General features: G+C 42.0%; 1 protein-coding gene and 1 pseudogene across 3 annotated transcripts in view; one reads left to right on the plus strand and one right to left on the minus strand.

Moving 5' to 3' along the window:
* Positions 1 to 6: 6 nt before the first annotated feature.
* ANO3 (anoctamin 3) overlaps positions 7 to 26,820 on the minus strand; it is a 285,060-nt gene continuing 258,246 nt past the window's right edge. For all 3 annotated transcript variants that reach the window (XM_014545226.1, XM_014545227.1, XM_005873091.2), the window contains 7 exons: positions 23,395 to 23,492; positions 15,876 to 16,009; positions 15,023 to 15,175; positions 14,509 to 14,656; positions 7,646 to 7,726; positions 7,356 to 7,461; positions 7 to 2,538 (listed from right to left, as the gene is read on the minus strand). In XM_014545226.1, the coding sequence (XP_014400712.1) occupies positions 2,356 to 2,538; positions 7,356 to 7,461; positions 7,646 to 7,726; positions 14,509 to 14,656; positions 15,023 to 15,175; positions 15,876 to 16,009; positions 23,395 to 23,492 (903 nt within the window). In that variant the 3' untranslated portion in view covers positions 7 to 2,355. The remainder of the gene's footprint in view (positions 2,539 to 7,355; positions 7,462 to 7,645; positions 7,727 to 14,508; positions 14,657 to 15,022; positions 15,176 to 15,875; positions 16,010 to 23,394; positions 23,493 to 26,820) is intronic.
* On the plus strand, positions 5,331 to 5,587 carry LOC102250136 (annotated as a pseudogene).

A 26,820-nucleotide genomic window follows, 5' to 3' on the forward strand; every position in this document is an offset into this window, starting at 1 on the left:
GGGCTGGGGCCGACTGGGGGGAGGGGCCGTGAGAGGTTGGCCAGCGGCCTCACCTCCCGATTGGGCTGGTTTGCTGGCCACAGTGGGCATCATAATGACTGGTTGTTATGGCGTTACGGCGTTAGGGTTGCTGACTTTTTATATATATAGATACCTTTTTGTTTTTCATATTTTCTCTCTAGCCAATCAATGTGATTTTAAACTTTTATGGTGTTTATATAAAAATAATCCAGAAAGAGAAGAATTCTTAATGGCATGGCTATCAATATTCTTTTCTCTACCATAAGATAAATGTCTTTGTCATGTGTCCCTAATTTGGAAAAGACATTTATGTCTTTAACGGGCATAGAAAGTATTTATTCTCAGGTATGTGTATACATTTAACTAAGAAAAAAGAGCAAATGCAGATCCTATGTCAATGGAGGAGTTTAAAACTCCTTTGTGTAGTTAGTTGCTATGATAACCAGATGGCAGAAACAGAACATCTGTGGACTCTGAATGGAAGAGTTGTATGTGGCAAAGGGCATGTAGGGACATTTAGAATCTGAGGCACTTCCTCTTGCTCCAAATCAGAAGACAAGTAAGGAAGTGAACATTTTTGTCAAAAACCAACCAACCAATATTATCTATCAGCTTTTTCCTAGGAAAGAAGGAAAAGTCATTTTTTTCAGTGTTAGAATTATAAAAATAGTTTCCTAGTAAGAAAAACATTAAAATTTTCTTACTAGAGAAAACCTAGCATATATACAACATAGCTTTATTTCCATTGTGTTTAATTTGGCCTTAATAAATTTTGAAAAATACTGTGCTTTGTTTAATTGGACAAATAATAATAATAATAACAACCACATGTATGTATAAATGTATATGTATTATTTCTCACCTCATTCCCAGGGAAGTAAAACTGAGATTAGTTTTGACTGATTTGCAAGAAAAGGTATCTTGAATTCTACCATACATTTCCTTAATTCAACTCTTCTCTTTCTTCTCTTCCTGCCCTCATAGCTTATACCTTCACCAGACATTCTTTAGTTCAATGTCCCATCCTTCCAACCTCATCCATCTGTGACCAGTCACACTGACTGATACAGAGTTGACATTGAAAGAGCAACTCCACAACAAAGCAAATTTTTCACAATTAATTTGCCTTTTTTTCTAGAGTTTTCAAAAATAAACCAAATCAATCTATCAAAGAAATACTATCCGAAAACTCCCTTCAGTAATGAAAAGAGAGTAAAACACAAAAATATGTGTGCCAGTTTTACAAATAATATACATTTATATTCATGCACTGTTTTCATTAGCTCATGAGCAAGAGTGAACATTGGTGGAAAAGCGTAAGAGTTGCAAAGCATCTGGCTTTAGTTTTCCTGAATAACAAGTCACAATGGTGTACGATGTAACTGGTCTCAGAGCTGCATAAACTAACTCGCATTACATACTGTCAAGGTGCAAAGATACAAGGGAAACCAAAATATTTACAGCATTTCAAATTATTCTGTGACAGTAGATGTAATAAATCAGAAAGGGAAAAATTAAATATACAATAAAATAACCTTCCATGGTTAAATATGAATTAGTATTATTGTAAATGATATGAGAATAAACATCCATATTTTCTAAGTATGTGGCTCTTTTGGCATTTTGTAAAAAAAAAAAATCTAGTGCAATTGGTTATGCCAGTGATACAACAGATTTGAATAGAATGTTATTCTAATGAATAGTATTCTTTTTAGAATCTCAGATTTTTGGTTCGACAACTAAAGCTGATGTGCAACTCCTCAACTGCATAGTCAATGTAGAGCAGCATAAATTTCCTGTGGCACAGATCCATAATCTCAGCAAGAAACAAGGGACATTCTTCTGAACGTGGAAACTGAAGGGACCTGGATTTCTGGCAACAAAGGCAACAACTGTAGTCATTTCTTATGAGTATCTCAACTCAAGCTAAGGTTCCAATGTCAGATTAGCATGTGAGCAAAAACCACACATGCCTGGCTTGTGAGCATTTACATGGAAATCTGTCTCTGGAAACCTCACCATCGCCCTTTTGGATTACGCTATAGCTGGTGGAAGGTGGAGGTCTCCAAACACACAATTCCCTGAGGCTTCTTCTGAGAATTAGATCCTGGCTTCCTACAGTGCCAACCTAATCATTTTAATGTCCCGAGTCACCTTTTTCTTTTCCCTGGATGTTTGGATATTCTAAATCCAAGAGATGGCTGTGATGCATTTCCAAGTATCATATTAGACACATGTTTTGGCAGGAATGCTTTCCTCCTAGCTCCCACCTAGACTTGGAAGTTGCTATCATTCCCACTGATGGCATTGCCCCCATTTGGCAATAGGTATCTACTAAGGCCATTCATGGTGAACAGGGTGACCACTTTTTCTCCGCTGTTGTTGCAAATGCTCTAGCTCAGCTTCATACATCATTTCTTGGACTAAGTACTTTTCCCGTCGTATTCGGTCATAAAGGTTCTTCGGTACATCTGGAATCAGGTATGCAATGAATGACTTGATTCCAAACACAAGGTGCTGTAAATTTAAGAAGGAAAAGTACACTTTTCAAAGATTCTGAAATGCCAACTATAAATCAGAAAAATCATGAGCAATGCTGCATTTGCCTTACAATCAAGCATCAAAACTCAATATGTATCATCTAGAATATTAATATTTTAAAAATTACATTGGGAATACTACTGTTGCCTTATATCCCATAGGTGTTAGAAGGAAACCAAATTATTTTATCTTTTCACTGCCACGTGTTGATATCACCTTTTAAACATTGAATGAACCTTAAATTCTTTTATGTAAAATCTTTACACACCATGCAATGCTATTATGACATGCATTGTCATACACAGATGAGAAAGATCACATCCAGGGAAAAACCATGTCCCATGGATGATAATCCACAGCCTACACACTGAAAGAATACAGTCTGCCTGCGATGCTGGGATTAGACTCAAACTCTAGCATGTGCATTTTTCAGAGCTTTTACTCTACTAAGTTCTATATCATTATAACAGCTTTAAAATTTTTATGTCCATTGCACAATCATTCTATGATAAAGATATTTTAAAATGTAAATTGACAAAGTATTATATATAAAAATCAGGAGCAAAAATCTAAAGGTAATATGCTGTGGTTAAAAGTACAGATGCTACACCAGCTGGTTTGGCTCAGTGGGTAGAACATCAGCCTATGGACTGAAGGGTCCCAGGTTTGATTCTGGTCAAGGGCACATGCCAGGTTGTGGGCTCGATCCCCAACAGGAATTATGTAGAAGGCACCCTCTTTCTTCCTCTCTCTGAAATCAATCCTATATAATAAAAGCCTAGGTGGCAACATGCCCTCCTGCAACATCGTCACAAGATGGCCACCACAAGATGGCTGCCACAAGATGGCCTACAGAGGAGGGCAGTTTGGGGGGACCAGGCCTATAGGGGAGGGCAGTTGGGGGTGATCAAACAGGCAGAGGAGGGCAGTTGGGGGCAATCGTGCCAGCAGTGGAGGGCAGTTGGGGGCTATCGGGCTGGCAAGGGAGCAGTTAGGCATCAATCAGGCTGGCAGTGGAGTGGTTAGGGGGGCGATCAGGCTGGTAGGCTGGCGAGTGGTTAGGAGACAGCAGTTCGTATTGTGAGAGGGATATCCAACTGCCGGTTTAGGCCCAATCCCTAAACCGGCAGTTGGATATCCCCCAAGGGGTCCCAGATTGGAGAGGGTGCAGGCTGTGTTGAAGGACACTCGCCCCCCACCCATGCGCTAATTTCACACACCGGGCCTCTAGTAAATATATATTTTTTAAAAAAGAAAAATTTGATTTGGGGTTCAAGTCAAGAACCCTGTAAAAAAAAAGTACAGATGCTGAATAAGACTGCCTATGTCTGAACCCTACTCTGACACAGCTGTGCAACTTTCTGAAAATCACCTATTCTTTGTGTATCACTTCTAAAGCAGTGATAATAACAGCATCTCTTAAAGGTTTGCATAAGGATTAAGTGAGTATAAGCACTACTTAAATATAACATACTAGAGGCCCAGTGCGCAAAATCATGCAAGACCCAGAACCCTTGCACTGCGGGACCCCAGACTCCCTCCCATCACTACTGCGAGACCCTGGACTCCCTCCCGCTGCTGCTGCTGCGGGACTCAGAGCTCCTTCCTGTTGCCGCCATGGGACCCTGGACTCCCTCCCGCTGCCACCATGGGACTCCGGACTCCCTCCCACTGCCCCCGCGGGACCCCGGAGTCCTGCCCGCCGTGGCCACTGCAGGACCCATCAATGCACCTCCTGGTGAGTCTTGTTTTTGGTCATTACAGTGTTATGGTCACAGGCCTTTTATCATATAGACTAGAGGTCTGGTGCACAAAATACATGCACTCGGGGGAATCCCTCAGCCTGGCCTGTGCCCTCTCGCAGTCCGGGAGCCCTTGGGGGATGTCTAACTAATGGCTTAGGCCTGCTCCCTGCGGAAAGGGGGCCTAAGCTGGCAGTTGGATGTCCTTAGTGCTGCCACAGAGGCAGGAGAGGCTCCCACCACTGCTGCTGTGCTTGCCAGCCGTGAGCCCGGCTTCTGGTTGAGCGGCGCTCTCCCTGTGGGAATGCACTGACCACCAAGGGGCAGCTCCTGCGTTGAGCGTCTGCCCCCTTGTGGTCAGCGCGCGTCATAGTGACCAGTTGTTCCGCCGTTCAGTCAATTTGCACATTAGCCTTCTTTTTTATTATAAGCTACAATAATTAAGAAAATATGGCTCTAGCTGGTATTTCTTAGTGGCTAGACCAGGGGTGGGCAAACTTTTTGACGACTCGAGGGCAATGGGTTCTTAAACTGGACCAGAGGGCCGGAACAAAAGCATGGATGTAGTGTTTGTGTGAACTAATATAAATTCAAAGAAGTAATCATTACATAGAAGGGTATGGTCTTTTTTTTTTCAGTTTTATTCATTTCAAACGGGCCGTAGTTTGCCCACGGCTGGGCTAGAGTGTCAGTCCACGGACTGAAGAGTCCCAGGTTTGATTCCAGTCAAGAACATGTACCTCGGTTGCAGGCTCATGTTGGGGCACATGTGGGAGGCAACCAATCAATGTGTCTCTCTCACATCAATGTTTCTCTCTCCCTTCCTTTCTCTCTAAAACATCAGTGGAAAATATCCTTGGTTAGGATTAACCAGAAAAAAAAAAGAAAATATGGTATCAGTGCAAGAATAGATAGAGGCTTCCAGTCAAGATGGCAGCATAGGTAAATGCAGTACTTGAATCCTCCCAAAACCACGTAAAAAATACAACTAATCTGCCTTTGCCTTGTTGCTACAGAGAGAGCAAGATGAGTCACCAGCAACTCTATTGGAGCCATCCGAGGAAATTCAGCCAGGGTTCTCATTTGTGCTGTGTCTGCTCAAACCGCCAGTCTGATCTGGAAGTACAGCCTCAACTTGTGCCACCAATATTTCCGTCAGTATGTGAAGGACATAGGCTTCATTAAGTTGGACTAAGTGAACTTCATGAATGGGTAGTTCAAGACATCTACCTTATGACAGAATGCTCTTTGTACACAAAATAATTTTTAAAACCTTCAAATATAAAAAAATACAACTAATCTTCAGAACAACCATCATTCAGAACCACTTGAAATCTGACTGAATGGAAGTCCTACAACTAGGGAATTAAAGAAGAAGCCACATGAAGACTGGTAGGAGAGGCAGAAGCACAGAACAGGCTGGACCCACACTTATGTGTGGCTTTTTTTTTTTATTCAGGAGGGATATCTTGGCTGCTGCAGTCCCCCCTGAGAAGCGAGGGGTCACAACCCCATACTAGACTCCTTCTGCCCAGGCTTCCAGTGCCAGGAAGAGAAGTCCTTATAATTTCAGGCTATAAAAACGAGTGGGGATTGAATCTGAGAATGATGCAGGCTGCTGGAGTCGGAGGAAGCTCCTGTTAAAGGGCCTGTGCACGGAATTACTCACACTCACTCCCTCTGAGTTCCAGCACTGGGGCAGTAGCTTGAAAGGAACCAGGGACATATGGGGAGGAACTGGATTGTCTGGCATCAGAGCAAGAACTTGGGGGTGGCTTTCTCCCAGACAGAGTGCTTGCAGGGCTCACTACTCCTGTGCTGAGACCTCCTCCATCACAGAGCTGACTGGTAGCCATCTCTGAGTTTCCATCAGCCTGCCTCACACTGTTCATTCCATCCTAGTGACTCCCTGAGACCCTGGCCCATCCAATTTGCAGCCCCACCCAAGCTGTTTGCAGTTGCTTCTTCATATGAATGGCTTGTCCTGGCTCAGGCTTCAAACTTTGCTAAAATCTCTTAAACAATCAGCAGCTGGAGTCAACATGCTCCAAACCTATCAATAAAAGGCCCAAGAACCGGCACTAGCATCACCTTAATTTGCTATAATGCTGATTAGCCAATGGGAGGCATAGAGAAGGTACGGTCAATTACCATGTTTGTCTATTATTAGATAGGATTATCATTATAAATACATCCTCCTGTTTTCCCATGAAGAAAAGAAGATCTTTCAGTTTCTCAGGAAAGAAAAAAATCTAATATTTATAGAGTTATCTCGATCTATGGAAAAGAACTTCTTTTCCTAAAGGACTTTGTGGGAAGGAAGAAATCAAGGCACTTTTAACTGAGTTGCTATATGTGTCCCAGGAAACTGCATTGCACAGTGGGTCATAGTAAGCAGGGTATATTTTCCCATAGAAAAGCAGGTCCCCACTATTCTTTTCTCTCTCTGATTTTGGCCATAGGAAACATACTCATGCAAAATTTGTCCACTGTATTAATCCAGTTGCTGTTTTATACTGAAAAAAACAATAATTCTGTAGCTTCTCTAAAATTTCTTCATGGGACTACAATTTAATATTATTTCCTGATTCTGATAATAAAAATATATGCACTTTTTATAAAAGTGTTTTCAGGTATAACTGACTGAATTATGCGATGTCCCTTATACAACTATACAGGACCAACTGTAATTAGAGTTGGTTGTTCAGAAAATAAGTTTTTGATATGAATTATTTTATCAGATGATGAAAACCAACCTTTTCTTTTTAAATTTTGTTGCTAGGAGGCTCAAAACCATGTTTTCAGTTAAACTATGAGTAGCTTATTTTATCCTAGTTTTCTGGTACAAATACCCTCTAACCCAACTTCTTACATTATTGTGCTCTTGCTGTTTTGTGCTTGTTAACAGTGGTTTCATTTTATCTGAGCCTTTAACTAAAACATACTCAACTCCCTTTTTGGAAGTCAGTGAGGAACTTACTTCAAAGAGGCAACTAATATATCAGTTGGAAAAGTGTCTACCTATAGTTATTTCACCAGTTTGTGACTAACCTCAAACACGATAATGAAGGCCAACCGAGCAGCGAGGATGTGCCAGTACTGTAAGGTGAACTCATAAGGTTTGGAACTCCAAGGGGGACCTCTGTAGTCTCGGTACCTAAAATCCACACACAAAAAAACACAACACTTTGAAGAACAGAGATCAAAGTGTGGAGGTCCCAAATATTCTTGGTTTGCCAAAACTCCAAAATGACAGTTTAAATGAGCTCATCAACATGCAGAGGGAAGAGATGGAATAGTGAAAGCAAGAAGAAAAGTAACTATGATTTATAAGGCAGTACCTGCAATAACCAGATTTTCCCAGGCCAAGCTCACTCAGGTCAAAGAAGGATAGGCTATTGTTGACATATCCCTTTAAACAACTGGGAGAAAAGGAAAACATCCTGTGATTCAGAGATTCATAAACTTATAGTCCAATTTCTTAATTACAAATGACAAGATTTAATAGCTATCATCATTCCTTTCATTCTAATTAGAAATTCCTAGTGTCTCAGCTCTGATTCTATTCCCTAACTCGCATCTATAATAATAAAAGTGTAATATGCTAATTAGACTGGACAGCCAAACAACCATCTGGACAACCTTCCAGACAACCTTCTGGATGAAGCTAGGGCTGCCAGGGCTGAGGCAGCTGCCGCAGCTGGGAGGACTGAGTCCCTTGCACGAATTTCGTGCATCAGGCCTCTCGTCCTATATAAGAAAATGCTAATATGCAAATCGACCAAATGGCAGAACTGCTGGTTGCTATGAGGTGCACTGACCACCAAGGGACAGACATTCAATGCAGGAGCTGCCCTCTGGTGGTCAGTTCACTCCCACAGGGGGAGCGCCGCTCAGCCAGAAGCTGGACTCACCCCTGGAGAGAACAGTGGTGGTGGCAGGAGCCTCTCTCCCCAAGTGCACAAATGTCGTGTACCAGGCCTCTAGTTACATCTATAATTAATGAGACAGACTAATTTTCCCACCAATAGTTTCTATCTTACACTTTCATTTGGCTTATATTTAGTTAGTGTTTACTATGCACTAGGCATTGTGGTAATTACTTCTTATGTATTAAAACTTTATAAATATGTTTTATAAATATGCATGTAATACTATTTGGTTAATTATAATTAAGCAGCCAATCAATAAATATGTCTACTTGTGATTTATTTATTAACTCATTTAATACATATTTATTTAAAACCTCATTTTGTTAGAAAAATTCTACATGCTGGGTATTCAACAGTGAACAAACAGGTAAAAAGCCCTATCCTGGCAATTAGATATTAAATTGAGGTCAGGGTTTTTAAATAACCTGAGGACATATATAGTCTTAATCTCCATCATGCAAATTAAAGAACTAAGGTTTACAGAGACTAAATAACTTTATCTAGGTCTGTAATTCTTTAAAAATGTTTGGTTCCAGGTATCCTTTATATTTTTTAAACATAAAATCTTAAAAGACCTTTTTTCTTATGGGCATATCTACTGACTAGAGGCCCGGTGCACAAAATTTATGCAATGGGTGAGGCAGGGAACCCTCAGCCCAGCCTGCACCCTCTCACAATCCGGGACCTCTTGGGGGATGTCCAACTGCCCGTTTAGGCCCAATCCCACAGTGATGTCTGGCAGTTGGACATCACTCTTGCAATCTGGGACCGCTGGCTCCTAATTGCTCTCCTGCCTGCTTGCCTAATCACCCCTAACCACTTGCCTGCCTGATCACTTCTAACTGCTCACTTGCCTGCCTGATCACCCCTAACCACTCTGCCTGCCTGCCTAATCACCCCTAACCACTCTGCCTGCCTGATCGCCCCTAATCACTCACCTGCCTGCCTGATTGCCCCTAACCGCTCACCTGTCTGCCTCCCTGATTGCCCCTAACCACTCACTTGCCAGCCCCTAACCACTCTGCCTGCCTGATCCCCCCTAACTGCCTCTGCCTCGGCCCCAGCCGCTGCAGCTTCATCCAGAAGGATATCAGGAATGACGTCTGGAATGACATCCAGAAGGTCGTTCAGCTGTCCAGTCTAATTAACAATTATGCTTTTATTATTATAGATATTTAACACATTAGAAATTAAAACTGAGAAATTTAGAAATATGTCTCTAATAATTAACCTAAAATAGCTATCAACTCTATTGTAAGTTAATAGAAATAACACATTTTTAAGAAAAAATAGCTATATTTTCAAAGAGGAAAAATGTAGTGAAAAAAAGAGATAGTTTTACATGTTTGCAAATTTCTTTAATGCCTATCTTAATAGAACAGCTAGACTTTCATATTTGTTTCTGCAGTTAATCTGTTGCAGTATGGTTTGTGAGTTGAAGAGTAAATAGAGAATCTGTCTTCAAAAATATAAATGTTTGGGAAAAGGAGGACTATTTTAATCATATTTCAAATAATTTTCAACATTTTTCTTTGATATTACACCAACATTCTACATCTGGTCATCTCTTATAATTTAGTTACAGTGTAGAATCTAAACATATCAATAAAGTTTCCATATGTCATTTATATTAAAATCCATAGGTCTATCTTAAACTTTTAATTAATTTCTTACCCATAAATGATATTGTAACATCCAATATGGGTCATTTGGAAAAATTTATTCCCTCAATTATATAGATCTCCCAAATGTTGATATACTCTTACTATAATCTATGAAACATCACAAATATTAATACTACCATTGATTTTTATTAGAAAAAATCTGACTTCTAGGAAGCTTTTAAGATCACAGTGGTAGATAAAAGTTATTCAAAATTCTAATTTTCACTTCAAAGTCTGAACTTTATTAATGGTAACAAATACAGTCAATTATTTTCCTTAAAATGATAATTTTGTGCATTTTATAAAAGAGCGTCTGCTAAATACCCAAGTCTGAGTAATCATAGTTTGGCTATCCTTATTTCATACTAAAAAAAAAAATTGTTGAGTTTGCAGCTCCAAGTACAGGGTGTTTTTCTTTGAGGTGACAATCCCACTTTGATATGTAACAGACGTGCTTTATGCATATTTTGCATTTTGTCATATGATAATTTTGTGCATTTTATAAAAGAGTGTCTGCTAAATACCCAAGTCTGAGTAATCATAGTTTGGCTATCCTTATTTCATACTAAAAAAAAAAATTGTTGAGTTTGCAGCTCCAAGTACAGGGTGTTTTTCTTTGAGGTGACAATCCCACTTTGATATGTAACAGACGTGCTTTATGCATATTTTGCATTTTGTCATATAGAATATTAAAAAGATATTTATTCCAGATTAGAGATTTGATAAAATTAATGGTTATTATGTTTTCATCAAAGACTTTCTAAAATTTCTCACTGACACTTTTAAAATGGTGACTATATAGCCGTGAGAAATACAGTCATTACCAGTACTCCTTGGTGCCACTGCCTTGAGTTAGAAAAACGTATCCCCATTGCTCTTACATCACCAGTGCAAATGTTAATATAGTGAGAAAAGGAAGTTATGTCTTAGTATTATTATTAAAATAGTATTGGCCTCATGGAACCTGAAAGAGATCTGCAGAGCCCACATTGAGAACCACTGTCCCAGGGTAACAGTTGTTAGAACCCAGGTTCAAATGCACATCTGTCTTATTCCAAACCTGGAATTTTTAATTATAAGGCACACTGGCTTCACTCCCTTACCTATCCTAGACCTCATAATTTATCATTTCTACTTTTTTTCAGGCCAATATCCTCCTCTTCATTGCCCTTTTATCCTTTGTCACTTTGTCCTGAAAATTTACAATCTGAATGAATTTACTCCAATTTAACTGCTAAGCATAGCTGGGAAAAATTAAACAACAGGATGGCCCTAAGTATATGTAGTTTCAACTTCACATAAGCTCTCCATATCTCTTGAAACTATATTCTACATCCTTCGTAACAGTTAAGATGAAGAAAGGGTCAGGTGCTATCTACCTGAAAGGCAGGTCCTGGAAGTTCCCAACCAATCACATTTTCTTTTGCCTCTAGGTGGCAGTAAAGACATCAGCAAATGATGCTTCTAAGAGCTGTTAAACATGTTGTCCACACATTTTAAAACCTTAAAATCTGCTTCTAGAGCATTTTGAATTAATAATAAAAAATAATATTTTTGGTTTTTCACTATTAATAGTACAACCACTTTATATTTATATAGTGCTTTACAGTACATAAAATGTTATCTCAGACATCATTTCTTAATCATAGGTCCAGATTGATGAATAAAAGGTAAAGTTAGAATTTGAACCCAGGGTGTTAGACTTCAAGTTAAAATCCCTTGAAAAGGCTCTGAAATATAAAATAAAATCTCATGCCTTTATTACCTTTCTTTGAAAAACTGAACTGTTTATGTTCAGTAAGGCACTGCAGGGTTCTGAGAAAACGTCATCAGCAGATATAAGGGCTGATTTTGCGTTAAATCAGGGCTCAGCCTATTGGGGCACACGCCCTGCATCTAGATAAGACACATGCCTCAAACCACTCCTGAAGGCAGAAGAAGAAATAGCTTCTCCTATCACTACTTTGTCTCCTATCACGACTCCCACACCTAAGGCTAATCTCCTCCTAAAACTCAGTCTCTTATTTTTCCCTAATACCTGCATTCAAGGAGGAAAGAGCTGAACACCCTATAGCCCCTGAAGCACTGGTTCTAAACTGGCTGACTTTGTCCCCCAGGGGACATCTAGCAATGTCTGTTCACATTTTTGATTGTCACAACTTGGGGAGCAGGGAGGTTGCTACTGTTAACTACTGGGTTAGGGCCAAGGCTGCTGCTAAACATCCTATGATACACAGGACAGCTCTCTGTAAATTACTTTTGAAAAATCTCTAGTCATAGAGCTGACGGTTCCTTCAGATTCTGTATGTCCCCACCAACTAGCTTTATTCCCTTCAGCAATTTCATGAACCAGAGTGGGCCTCAATTTCCCCATCCACACAGTCAAACATTGCACTGGATGATTTCTAAGGTCTCTTCCAGTTCTAAATTTGACTTCTTAATACACTCTAACACTTTAAAACAATATTTTGATGTGTGATACATTTACAAGTGAAAAACACAGAGATGCTAAAGTTATTTGCTGTGAAAGAGTTGTTCTTTTTATCCTACTTGATTTCATCTAATAAACACATTATAACTGCAATGATCAGAAACATTGCCCTTAATGGTCACAGAACAAAACTTCCCAATAAGTTCCCACTTTAATTGCGAACATAAAATATATTAGAATATGCCGCCATCTTCTCACTGGCACTTTTAAAATGGTGACTATATAGCCGTGAGAAATACAATCATTACCAGTACTCCTTGGTGCCACTGCCTTGAGTTAGAAAAATGTATCCCCATTGCTCTTACATCACCAGTGAAAATGTTAATATAGTGAGAAAAGGAAGTTATGTATTAGTATTAGTATTAAAATAGTATTGGCCTCATGGAACCTGAAAGAGATCTGCAGAGCCCACATTGATAACCACTGTCCCAGGGTAACAGTTGTTAGAACCCAGGTTCAAATGCACATCTGTCTTATTCCAAACCTGGAATTTTTAATTATAAGGCACACTGGCTTCACTCCCTTACCTATCCTAGACCTCATAATTTATCATTTCTACTTTTTTTCAGGCCAATATCCTCCTCTTCATTGCCCTTTTATCCTTTGTCACTTTGTCCTGAAAATTTACAATCTGAATGAATTTACTCCAATTTAACTGCTAAGCATAGCTGGGAAAAATTAAACAACAGGATGGCCCTAAGTATATGTAGTTTCAACTTCACATAAGCTCTCCATATCTCTTGAAACTATATTCTACATCCTTCGTAACAGTTAAGATGAAGAAAGGGTCAGGTGCTATCTACCTGAAAGGCAGGTCCTGGAAGTTCCCAACCAATCACATTTTCTTTTGCCTCTAGGTGGCAGTAAAGACATCAGCAAATGATGCTTCTAAGAGCTGTTAAACATGTTGTCCATACATTTTAAAACCTTAAAATCTGCTTCTAGAGCATTTTGAATTAATAATAAAAAATAATATTTTTGGTTTTTCACTATTAATAGTACAACCACTTTATATTTATATAGTGCTTTACAGTACATAAAATGTTATCTCAGACATCATTTCTTAATCATAGGTCCAGATTGATGAATAAAAGGTAAAGTTAGAATTTGAACCTAGGGTGTTAGACTTCAAGTTAAAATCCCTTGAAAAGGCTCTGAAATATAAAATAAAATCTCATGCCTTTATTACCTTTCTTTGAAAAACTGAACTGTTTATGTTCAGTAAGGCACTGCAGGGTTCTGAGAAAACGTCATCAGCAGATATAAGGGCTGATTTTGCGTTAAATCAGGGCTCAGCCTATTGGGGCACACGCCCTGCATCTAGATAAGACACATGCCTCAAACCACTCCTGAAGGCAGAAGAAGAAATAGCTTCTCCTATCACTACTTTGTCTCCTATCACGACTCCCACACCTAAGGCTAATCTCCTCCTAAAACTCAGTCTCTTATTTTTCCCTAATACCTGCATTCAAGGAGGAAAGAGCTGAACACCCTATAGCCCCTGAAGCACTGGTTCTAAACTGGCTGACTTTGTCCCCCAGGGGACATCTAGCAATGTCTGTTCACATTTTTGATTGTCACAACTTGGGGAGCAGGGAGGTTGCTACTGTTAACTACTGGGTTAGGGCCAAGGCTGCTGCTAAACATCCTATGATACACAGGACAGCTCTCTGTAAATTACTTTTGAAAAATCTCTAGTCATAGAGCTGACGGTTCCTTCAGATTCTGTATGTCCCCACCAACTAGCTTTATTCCCTTCAGCAATTTCATGAACCAGAGTGGGCCTCAATTTCCCCATCCACACAGTCAAACATTGCACTGGATGATTTCTAAGGTCTCTTCCAGTTCTAAATTTGACTTCTTAATACACTCTAACACTTTAAAACAATATTTTGATGTGTGATACATTTACAAGTGAAAAACACAGAGATGCTAAAGTTATTTGCTGTGAAAGAGTTGTTCTTTTTATCCTACTTGATTTCATCTAATAAACACATTATAACTGCAATGATCAGAAACATTGCCCTTAATGGTCACAGAACAAAACTTCCCAATAAGTTCCCACTTTAATTGCGAACATAAAATATATTAGAAGAATGCGTAAGTTTCAATCTTACTTTTCACCATATTCAAAATGACCTGCACAGGGGCCATATTTGTATTCATAGACAAAACGTGGGATGTAATCAGATGTGATAGCAATTACAAATGCATTGGTGATCACAGCCAGTATACCAATTCCTTCAAGAATTCCATACCAGATACCTAGTAGGAGAAAGATTAAAGATAGTGAATAAAGTAAAATAAAAATAAAAAACCTTTGAAAAGAGTGTTTTATTTATGTTGGAATCAGAGCTCAGTCTATTATTTAATTTCTGGGTATAGTATTTCACTGCAGATTAAACAACTATTGAATGCTTTGCCACAGAGGGAAGGTAGACTCCCATCTTGAAAGATTTAAAATTAAAATATCATTAGGAATTGGATCTTGCCTATAATAATGAGGCATGACAGTTGCTTCAAAGCCTAATTAGAACTTACTGAAGTAATACTAATAAACAAAAATCTTCAAGTTCTCCATCATTAGGTAAAGTATGAAATATATGTATTCACTATGGGTTTTGCCTTTACCTATGTCAGTTGCTCTGGCTGGCAGAGGCCTCCGCCACTGGGTGACAAATTTATATGCATCCAGCCTGATTTCAATGATGTTGTTTAACAAAGCCAAAAGAGGGGCCAGAGGAAAAGCCGCAACAAATATGGTGGTAAAACCAAATTGCAAAACTGTAAAGAGAGAACATTAGAAAATTAGTAATATAAACAGTGTCATTTATTGAATTTCTTCATTGTGCAATATTAAGTGATTTACATAAATTGCCCTTAATCTTTTCAACATCTCTACAAGGTAAATATGTTTACACCATTTTATAGTTGAGAAAACTAAACCTCATATGTGTTCAGTAACTTGCTAAAGGGTAGATAGCTAAAACAATGTTAAAACCTGCATTAAAATTCAGATCTCAGTAGACTGGAAGTCTATGTTCTTTTCACCTTTATACCATGCAGCACGAAGAAGGAGTAAAGACAAAAGAAGTGGAAATCAAAGAGGCCTTGAAAAATGCTTAGCTCTAGAAGGAACCCAAAAGACCTAATCTTGCCCTCTCTTTGTATAGATGAGAAAACTGAAGGCCAGAGAAAAAGCAGATGCTCCTTTAAACTATGTGCTCAAAAGCTAGGTGATTTACTATGAATCTTCATTTTGGTTAAATATTATGGCTGGCAAATGTTACGAGGACAACATGTGGTAGACTTCCAAAGGCACTACTTTCATATCTTCTCTAGCTCTGTTGAGATAAAGTTGCAGATGTCCTTTAGAATGCTGGGTTAGAAAGGAGAGATGGCTTTCTCTCTTGAACAAAGCCTGCATGAAATAGAAAACTAGTATCAGAAGGTCAAATAGCTCTGCAGAAGGTTCTCTCCTTACCCATTTCTAAGTATTCATCCATTAGTCCGTGAATATTCATGGGTTGCAGATTCCAATCATTTTCCCACTGAGGTATAGAAGCATCTTGTATTCCCCGCCTGATTTTATGTCGTGACCACCAGTTCTGGATCAACCTACACCACAGAGCAGACAAAGGACTTTTGAGCTCTTTTTTAAGTATTTGGTGAGCAATTTATAGTATACTAGAGGCCTGGTGCATGAAATTCCTGCATGGGTGGGCTCCCTAGGCCTGGTGGGCAATCAGGGCTGATTAGGGCCAGGCCGATAGGGGCCTGAAGGCCCTGGCTGGGTTGGGAGAGAAGGTGATGGTCGCTGGACTGGGTGTGGAAGGAACAGATGCCAGATGCCGATGCTGCCCTTGGCGACCTGCCACCCCCTTCCCTTGGTGCTGCACTGCCACCGGGTCCTGCTGGCCGGGGGAGGGATAGGGAAAGGGGCTGGGGAGGTTTTGATCCCCAATTTGGAACATGCAGGAGGCAGCCAATCAATGATTCTCTATCATTGATGTTTCTATTTCCCTCTCAAAAATCAATCAAATATATATTTTTAAAATGCAGTATTTTTAGAGGAAGAAAGGTAGGGCAAGGGAGCTATGACAGGGGGGCATTTGAGATCTTGCTCACATTTAAGATAGGATAACATAAGGTGGTCCTCAGGGGGTGACAAGTGAGGAGTGGCAGTGGGTGGAGCAGGGCACTGTGGCTGAGGAATGGGCTGTAATGACGGGGATGCCTGTGACAGTGATACTGAGCATGTGTTGGGGCCATCGCTGGGATCATTCATCCCCAAGAGGTTTTGATTCCAGACGGTTGGAGAAACACGGAGATCAGTGGGTTTTTCTTAGCCTAGATACAGTGGTTCTCAACCTTCCTAATGCTGTGACCCTTTAATACAGTTCCTCATGTTGTGGTGACCCCCAACCACAAAATTATTTTCATTGCTACTTCATAACTGTAATTTTGCTACTGTTATGAATCGTAATGTAAATATCTGATATGCAGTATGTATTTAGGTGACCCCTATGAAAGGGTCGCTCGACCCCCAAAGGGGTCGCGACCCACAGGTTGAGAACTGCTGGCCTAGAAGGTGAGGCGGGTGGCAGGAGTGGGCAGCCCTGCTTCCTTACAAATGTAAACACACAGTGTAACTGCACATGGATGTCAGTCAGCAGCCAAATCAATGCTCAGCCAGCCCTGGTGGCTGTGTCCTGCCACTCTCTGGCTGTGCTGCAGAGCTATTGGCTGGGAAGGCTGAAGTCACACCCCCAAGCGCACATCTACACTAATAAAAGAGAAACATGGTAATTAGCGTACGACCGCTACCCTTTTCATTGGCTAATCAGTGAGTATATGCAAATTAACTGTCAGCCAAGATGGCGGCCGGCAGCCAGGCACTGAAGCGAGCACGAGGCTTGCTTGCTGCAGACTCCAACGTAACCCGCCTCACTTGCCGGCCTCTCATCTGCAAGTCTAAGCAACTATATACTATGTTGCAAGTAAGAAGGTAAACAAAACCCCAGAAAACAGCCGGACTGAAACCCAGCCGGACCGAAACATTGTATCCATGTTTTCAGCAGCGAGGCCTCAGAGCTAAAGCTGGCCCAGAAAAAAAAAAAAAAAAAAAGAAAACAAGGAGCGGTTGGAAGCTTCAGTCACTCTCCAGCCGGAAAACAGCCCTCAGCCCCTCACCCAGACTGGCCAGGCACCCCAGTGGGGACCCCCACCCTGATCCAGGACCCCCTTCAGGGCAAACCAGCCAGCCCCTACCCATGCACCAGGCCTCTATCCTATATAGTAAAAGGGTAATATGCCTCCCGGCACCGGGATCAGCGGAGCAGCTAGGCTCCCGGCACCAGGATCAGCGTGACAGGGGGCAGCGCCCAAACCCCCTGATCGCCCTGTGGCTCTGTGTGTGACAGGGGGCGGGGCCACAACCTCCCTATCCGCCCTGCTCTGTTCGTGACAGGGGAAGGCACCCCAACCCCCTGATCTGCCCTGCTCTGTGTTTGACAGGGGGGAGCTCCCCAATCCCCTGATCGGCCCTGCTCTGTGTGTGACAGGGTAGAGCCATAACCTCTCCATTGGCCCTGCCCCGAGTGTGACAGTGGTGGCACCCCAACCCCCTGATTGGCCCTGCTCTGTGGGTGATAGAGGGTGGAGCCCCAACCCCCTTCCATGGGCCTTGCTCTGTGTGTGACAGGGTAGAGCCATAACCTCTCCATTGGCCCTGCCCCGAGTGTGACAGTGGTGGCACCCCAACCCCCTGATTGGCCCTGCTCTGTGGGTGATAGAGGGTGGAGCCCCAACCCCCTTCCATGGGCCTTGCTCTGTGTGTGACAGGGTAGAGCCATAACCTCTCCATTGGCCCTGCCCCGAGTGTGACAGTGGTGGCACCCCAACCCCCTGATTGGCCCTGCTCTGTGGGTGATAGAGGGTGGAGCCCCAACCCCCTTCCATGGGCCTTGCTCTGTGTGTGACAGGGTAGAGCCATAACCTCTCCATTGGCCCTGCCCCGAGTGTGACAGTGGTGGCACCCCAACCCCCTGATTGGCCCTGCTCTGTGGGTGATAGAGGGTGGAGCCCCAACCCCCTTCCATGGGCCTTGCTCTGTGTGTGACAGGGTAGAGCCATAACCTCTCCATTGGCCCTGCCCCGAGTGTGACAGTGGTGGCACCCCAACCCCCTGATTGGCCCTGCTCTGTGGGTGATAGAGGGTGGAGCCCCAACCCCCTTCCATGGGCCTTGCTCTGTGTGTGACAGGGTAGAGCCATAACCTCCCCATTGGCCCTGCCCTGAGTGTGACAGGGTGCAGCGCCCCAACCCCCTGATCCACCCTGCTCTGTGTGTGACAGGGGGCGGTGCCCCAACCCCCCAATCGGCCCTACCCTGAGCGTGAGTGAGGGTGGCATCGCAACCTCCTGATCCGCCCTGCTCTGTGCATGACGGGGCGGCGCCCCAACTCCCCAATCGGCCCTGCTCTGAGCCTGACCAGGGGCTGCACTTAGGGATTGGGCCTGCCCTCTGCCACCCGGGAGCAGGCCTAAGCCAGCAGGTCGTTATCTCCCGAGGGGTCCCAGACTGCGAGAGGGCACAGGCCGGGCTGGGGGTCCCCCCTCCCCCGCCCCCCGAGTGCACAAATTTTTGTGCACTGGGCCTCTAGTAGTATATGAAGGGGAGGGCAGGAAGCCAGAAGCTAGAAATCAGAGTTGAGGAGGTCCAGCAGCGCTGCCTCTGCCATGGAGATGGAGGCGGAGCAGCTGTCAGTGAGACTGGCTTTAGAGTCTTTAGAGTCAGGGGGCTGTGCTTCCTGCACATCACCGGTGAGTCCCCGTGAGCCTGTGGTGCACCAGCTGGGCCTGGCGGGGCCTGGGGAGGCCTTTCCCTCCAGGCAGGCTTCATAGGCTGCTTTTTTTCCAATTTATTTATTTTTATTGGAAAGCAAGCTCTGGGCTTGCAGTTCCTGGGTTCCCTGGGCCATAGCATGTGCCTCCAGGCCTCACTGTGTCCCCCTCCCCCTCTTTCTGTGTTGAGCATCTGGCCCCTGGTGGTCAGTGTGCATCATAGCGACTGGTCAACTGGTCAACTGGTTGTTCTGGTCATTCCGCCATAATGGTCACTGGGTTTTTATTATATAGATTAGAATCAATTACCCTGAGACTACACTAAACATTCCTGGGAACTGAAGATATTTGTATGGTCTCATCTTTCAAGTCTAGCATGAGAGAATAGGCCTCAGCCTTCCAGAACTCTCCTAGATCCTATAAACATCTACATATTTATCTACACTTAGATGCTTCCTGATATTAATTAGACAAACATTTGTTTATATGACTGCTTCCCACACCTCATCTATATAAATACTTAGACTCCTATGTTGCCTGTTGTGATCGCATCTGAGCCCTTCATTTCTCATAACTCCAAATCTTCTGGGCTATGCTTTCTGAACATGAGTAAAAGCATGTTCCACATAAAAAAAAAATGAGACCTAGAGAGAGTTTCAAGACATGCAGTTTCCAGTCCCTATCCTTCAATCATTACATGGTGAGTTTTAGCAAGTCACTTCACTTCTCTGAGTTTATAAAGTGAAGGGTTTGGGCATTAGTGATTATGTTCTGTTACTATAGTGAATGATAATTTATAGGCAATTGGTGTGTGTGTCTGAATTCATTTCTCAGATTTGTAAAGAAAGTAACAATACTCTTTCCTAATCCCAGGGACAGTCTTGAAATTAAGTGACTCAGAAATATCCCAATATGTAGATATTGTGGACTTTTGGGTAATTATTTCCAATTAGATTAAAATGATCTCCGGGGTGAGCTAAATTTCACAGGGCTCGGTAAGCAGTACACAACTCTCAATTTTCATTAATTGTGGACCCAGAACTTTAGTTGGAAGAACCAAAGGTAGACCAAAATGTCAGGCAATGCTTCATCATGTGCCCCATGGGGGCTGCCTCTGAGAGCCCATGAAGATAAAAAGTGGGTAGAGATTAGAATTGAGGCAGGTCTGCTTGCTTCTTTTATTTATTTCAGTTCTGCTTAAGATTTGACTTGAAAAAAGAGAACTGTGGTTTAAAAGTTTGAAAAACATGCTTTAGTGATTGGTTTACTCCTGTGAGATTTTCTTCAACAATGTCTTTGCCCAACTGTTGAACAAACACCAATAATATTTCCCTTGTCATGGTACCCTTGGCACTTGATATGCATAATCCAGGTTGAAGCCGGGCAAGGCCTTGGTAAAAATGTGCTGTTCAAAGTACATGACTTATACAGAAGTCCAGGACAATGAGTACAATAGAATCATTCTTCATACTATAATTACTACACCATCATGATGGTGCTTGTAAAGAACTCACAGCATGTCAGATCCTGTGCTAGGCAATTAATACCTAATTTCCTTGGGCATTTTTAAATGATATTCCCCAAACCCTATGCTAAAAAGAGATGAGCTAAGGACAGGAAGGGATATGAAGAAAAAACTAGGCTCTGTTTAGAAGAGATTCATTTAAATGTGTTATAAAAATCTCTTCACAAAAGGATGTCACGAATTGACAGTTAATGAGCATTGGGACATCTCAATCTCATAAATACTTATCTATATACTAGAGGCCTGGTGCACAAAATTCATGCATGGGGGGGGGTGTGTGTGTCCCTCAGCACGGCCTGCACCCTCTCTAATCTGGGACTCCTCAGGGGATGCCTGACTGCCGGTTTAGGCCCAATCCCTGCAGAATCTGGCCTAAACTGGCAGTCAGACATCCCTCTCGCAATCCAGGACCACTGACTCCTAACCACTCATCTGCCTGCCTGCCTAATGCCCCCAATGGCCCTCCCCTGCTGGCCTGATCGCCCCTAAGCTCCTGCCAGCCTGATCGCGCCCCTAACTGCCTCTGCCTTGGCCCCCACCACCATGGCTTTGTCCAGAAGGAAGTCACACATCTGGAAGATGGCCGGCTGACCTGGTCTAATTAGCATATTGCCCTTTTATTAGTATAGATATAAAAAGGCAGCTACCATAATGGCCATAACAACCTAACAACCAGTCGCTATAACATCCACTGTGGCCAGCTAACCTGCCCAATCAGGGGGTGGGGCCGGCGGCCAACCTCAGGGCCCCTCCCCCCTGCCAGCCTGCCCCTGATCAGACTCTCCCACCCTGATCAAGAGCAGGGCCGGTCAGCCAAACGCCCCCTTCCTTCCCCCCTGGCCAGCCATGCTCCTGATCAGCCTACCCCACCACGATAGGCCCGCAGCTCCTCCCCCTAGCCGGCCCATCCCTAATCGCATCCCCTCACCCCAATAGGGGGTGGGGCTGGCCAGCCAACCTCCTGCAGCCCCTCTCCCTGGCTGGCCATGCCCCCAATGGGCCCCCACCACCCTAATGGGCCCACAGCCCCACTCCTGATCACCACTCCACCTCAATAGGGGACAGGGCTGGCCAGCCAACCTCCTGCAGCCCCTCCCCCTGGCTGGTCATGTCCCTGATGGGCCCCCACCACCCTGATTGGCCTGAAGCACCCCCCTGGCCAGCCCTGCCCCTGATTGCCACTCCACCTCAATAGGGGGCGGGGCTGGCTGGCCAACCTCCTGAAGCCCCTCCCCCCACCTGGCCCCAACCTTGATCAGCTCCCCCACCCTGATCAGGGGCAGGGCTGGCCGGCCAACCACCCATGGCCCCTCCCGCAGGCCGCTGGCCCCTGATTGGCACCTTGCACCCACTCCATTTGGAGGCGGGGCTGGCCAGCCCAGCGCCCACAGCCCCTTCCCCTAGCCCACCCTGCCCTGATCTGGGGCCTTGATCGGCCCCGATCCAGGCGGGCTGGCTGGCCAACCTCCTGCCATCTCCTCCTCCTGACAGGCCCAGCTCCAATCCGTCCTAATTGGGGCCAGGCCAGCCGGACCCCATCTGTGCATGAATTCATGCACTGGGCCTCTAGTTTTACAAATAAAAATAATAACATTTCAGTAAGGTCAAGTAAGTTATATCTTTAGCAAGGGACAGAGAAGGAATTTGAACAAGGTCTCGGTAATTTCATACTCCATGCTCTAGGACTGCTTGGAATTTACTACAATACTTTATGCTTGATTTCAGGGTTAATATCACCTTTCCAGCCCCAAGGTCTCTGCTGAGAAATGTCCTGATGCCATTTGTGGGCCAGCAGGGAGAAAGAATCACGGTATAATTTGATGATTAACCCTAAACTATTTTCGTATCACCTATCAGCTAACCAGTTCTTCCCTTATCGTCAGGAAATTCCTCAGAATAGTCTTATTTCTAATCTTGATTTCCCCAAATCTTACATACAAAATTGTTTAAGATACACTGTTTCACTATATTCTGTAGGATAATCTATTTAGTAGATGTAAGAGTGGGGATTCAGGATCCTTCCATGTCAGCAATTCAGACAGTTAAAACTAACCTAAAAGGACAAAAAAATGGTGTTGATCTGATGTAATCACCATCAATCTTGTTCTAGTGTGTGTGTGTGTGTGTGTGTGTGTATGTGCGTGTGTGTGTATGTGTAACAAAGAGTACAAACCTCATCCATCCATGAATTTATCTTTGTTTTACTCATTTTTTGAGGGAGGGATGTGTGGAAATGGTTTCTCTATTACACAATAACCGTCTTGGTCTTTTGATAACAAAAATAAATCAGAAAGTTATTTTTATCCTCAAGAACCTGTACTATCAATAATGTTTTAAGAATAACAAATGTCTTAATGTATTGATCAGAGTACCAGTTACTCTATATCTATTCGTATTTCTTTAGTTCTCACAATTGTTCTTGAGGTAGCTATAGCTGTTGATCCCCTTGTAGAAATCTAGAAACTGAGGCTCAGAAAATTTTACTAACATACACACAGTCACACATTTAGTGAGAAGCACAGCGAGAACAAACCCTCACCTACTGCCAAGCCCAAATTCTTAAGAACTATTCACACTACCTCTATCTTCTTTTGTAACTATATATAAGGCAATTTTAAAAATAAAGTGCTCACGGATATCCCAATTCCATGAAGTTGTTCCATATTTGCTTCAAAAACATGATAACACCCATCTGGAGGCAGAGGTCTATCAAACAGCCACTAGGATGACACTGAAACAGAACAAAAACAGAAATGATCTCGCTTTTCTCAGTTGTCTCGAGCATCCCCACCTTCAAATTGTAAAGCAAATTCTTAGGTCAGGTCACACTAACTATCTTAAGATGAGGACACTTGATAAGGGAGTTTTTAGGATTTATATTGGAATTTTATTTTATTTTATTTTATTTTTTCTTTTGGACCTTTTATTTATTTTTTAAATTTCTTTATTGATTAAGGTATTACATATGTCTCCTTACCCCCCATAACCCCCCACCCCCCCCACTCTATATTGGAATTTTAATCAAAATTATAACAGGAATAACATCAAATATAACTCTTAATGAGCACATACTATCTGCCAAGCTCTGTGTTAGGCATGATCACCTTCAATAAATGTTCTGGAATACTACCTATCTATTAACAGTCAGGAGACAGACAAATATTTCATTCTATGGAAAATGCTTATAACATATTCTTTTTAAATAACCTTTTTATGTTAGAAAACTTTAAATTTCTAGAAAATTTGTAAAGGTGATACAGAGTTCCCTCCATTGCCCCTAATACTATCAAGGTATATTTGTCAAAGCTAAGACACCAACATTAGTACATTGCTATTAACTAAAATCTAGACTTGATTTAGATTTAAATTTTCCATTTACAGTGGGGCCTTGACTTACGAGTGTCCCAACTAACGAGTTTTTCGAGATACGAGCCGTCTCTCGGCCGATTTTTTCCTTTGAGTTTCGAGCTAAAATTCGGGTTACGAGCCAGCTTCAGATACCCCACCGCTAGCTGGCACAGCGAACGTCACAGTGAATGCCACAACATCAGCCCTGCATCACGTGTCATTGTAATGGTGAAAATTGATTTGACATACGAGTAATTTGAGTTATGAGCTCCATCACGGAACAAATTAAACTCTTAAGTCAAGGCTCCACTGTATATCCTATTGACCCAGGATACACAATGAATTTATTTGTCCTGTCTACCCAGTCTCCTCTGATCTAGACAGTTTATGAGTTTTTTATTCCTTGATACTTTTAAGGACTGCTGGACTAGTTTCCTGTGGGAAAATCCCCAAATCTGGGTTTTTCTAATGTTTTCATATGTTGAGACTGTGGTTTTGTGTTTTAGGGATGAAGGTAGATCACAGAAGTAAAGTCCCATTTTCATCAAATCCCATTAGCAGCTACATAATTTCCACATGATGTCACTAGTGATATTTTATTACCCTTAATCACTTGGTTGATGTAATAGTGTTTTTCAGGTGTTTCTACTGTAAAGTTAGTCATTTTTTCTTTTCCATAATCTTTTCTTTAGAAGTAAGTCACTAAGTCTAGCCCATTCTCAAGATGAGGGAATATCTAAATATATTAGAACACATTTTTAAGTGATAAAAGCATGCCCCCAAATAGTTTGTCAGTATGATCTAGATTTTTCCTTGTGTTCCTCTGCATTTTTAGATGTTCAACAAAAAGTTAGCATTAGACAAAATTGGGCACATTCAGGGTAGTACTGCCTTAACAAAATAGAAACAATTCATGGAACTAGACTCATGGATACTGACTGGGTGAAAAAAAAAAAAGAATGGATTAAGCAAAATTAAAAAACACACACAAAAAACACATAGACACAGACAACAGTATGGTGATTACCAGAAAGAAAGGAGGGTGAGGGTAGGTAGAAAAGGGTAAAAGGGGAATAAATGGTGATGGAAGGAGATTTGACTTTGGGTGGTGAACACACAATTCAATACACAGGTTATATAGAATTGCACACTTGAAACCTATATAAATGTCACCCCAAAAAATTCAATAAAAAATAAAAGAAAATTCTACCTCTTAAAAAAGCATTAGCATTAGAAACCCACACAAACAAAAATGTGATTACAATGAACAGTGCAATCAATATGTTATGCTTGAAAACTATGCACTCTAGAAGACATCTGGGTAGAAAAACATGAGTCTGTTTCTTTGGAAATGGGTTCATGTCCTGCTCATAAAGATGATAGACTCTCCAGCTTTGATCCAGTTTCTATTTCTATCAAATAGGTACCAGTGGGACTTCAAAGAGAACAAATAATTAGGACAGGAAGAGCCTGATTTTCCAGTTTCAGCACAGTAATTTAAAACTCCCTAATCTGAGCAAGTGATAGGGTTTGCCAGTGGTAATTTTTATTGTGTGAAAAAGTCTCAATTTTCCCATCCAAGCATGCCCCTTCTTTCTAGGATGAATTTAGGACCCCCTGAACTCTGCCACATGTATACGATAAGTGGGTAGGTAGAATGTCTGAGGCAGAATAATTACTAAACTACAGAAGCAGATCACAGATCACAGCTGCAAGCTGAAACTTCATTTTTGTGGTCTCAAAGAGGCAAATTAACTTGTCCAAGGTCATGCAGTGTGACTGGTAGTGTGCGAATGAAAGCCTTAGTCTCATTGTACCCTAGTCCACTGCTCTTTTACATAAAGCTAACGGTGACTTCTGTTTACCAAATGTGTTTGTTGCCTTGAGGGGCTGGTTCAGAAAAGCCTACACTTAGGAGGAGTAAGTGAGCATGTAGGAGACCCAGGCTTCCATTCCCATTGCACCACTCAAAATTCCATGACCATGGACAACCCAAAGAAAGCTGGGAGCCTTCATCAATTTATAAGAATGTTTCTATCATTAGAGGCAAATTATATAACTTTTCTAAGCTTCTGTTTTCTCATCTGTAAAATGAGTGTAATAACAGAATTTTTGTGAGAAATAAATGGATTAATGTATATAGAACACTTGGAAATGATTGCTGGAATATGCTGGCATATAGTAAGTCCTAAATAAAAGTTAGCCATTATTGCCCTAGCTGGTTTGGCTCAGTGGATAGAGCGTCGGCCTGCGGACTGAAGGGTCCCAGGTTCGATTCCAGTCAAGGGCATGTACCTTGGTTGTGGGCACATCCCCAGTAGGGGGTGTGCAGGAGGCAGCTGATCGATGTTTCTCTCTCATCAATGTTTCTAACTCTCTATCCCTCTCCCTTCCTCTCTGTAAAAAAAAATCAATAAAAAAATATAAAAAAAGTTAGCCATTATTAACATTTTATGTAGATTTACATAAAATCTTATGTGAGATATTATAACAGCTATTCAGAAATATCCTAAATTGTAGTACAGTACTTTTTCTCTGTCTTTATAATGAACCCCATTATTTGTGCCAGGGGCTTTACATGCATGATCCAATTTGATCCACTTATCACCAATACTACTAAAATAGCCATTAATATTACAATTTTAAAAAGACTAAACCCGAGACAGAAATAGTTAAGATCATGCATCTGGGTGGGCAAGAATTAGTATATA

The sequence above is a fragment of the Myotis brandtii genome, unplaced genomic scaffold (genome assembly GCF_000412655.1).
Source record: "Myotis brandtii unplaced genomic scaffold, ASM41265v1 scaffold399, whole genome shotgun sequence".
In the NCBI taxonomy this organism is placed as follows: Eukaryota; Metazoa; Chordata; class Mammalia; order Chiroptera; family Vespertilionidae; genus Myotis; species Myotis brandtii.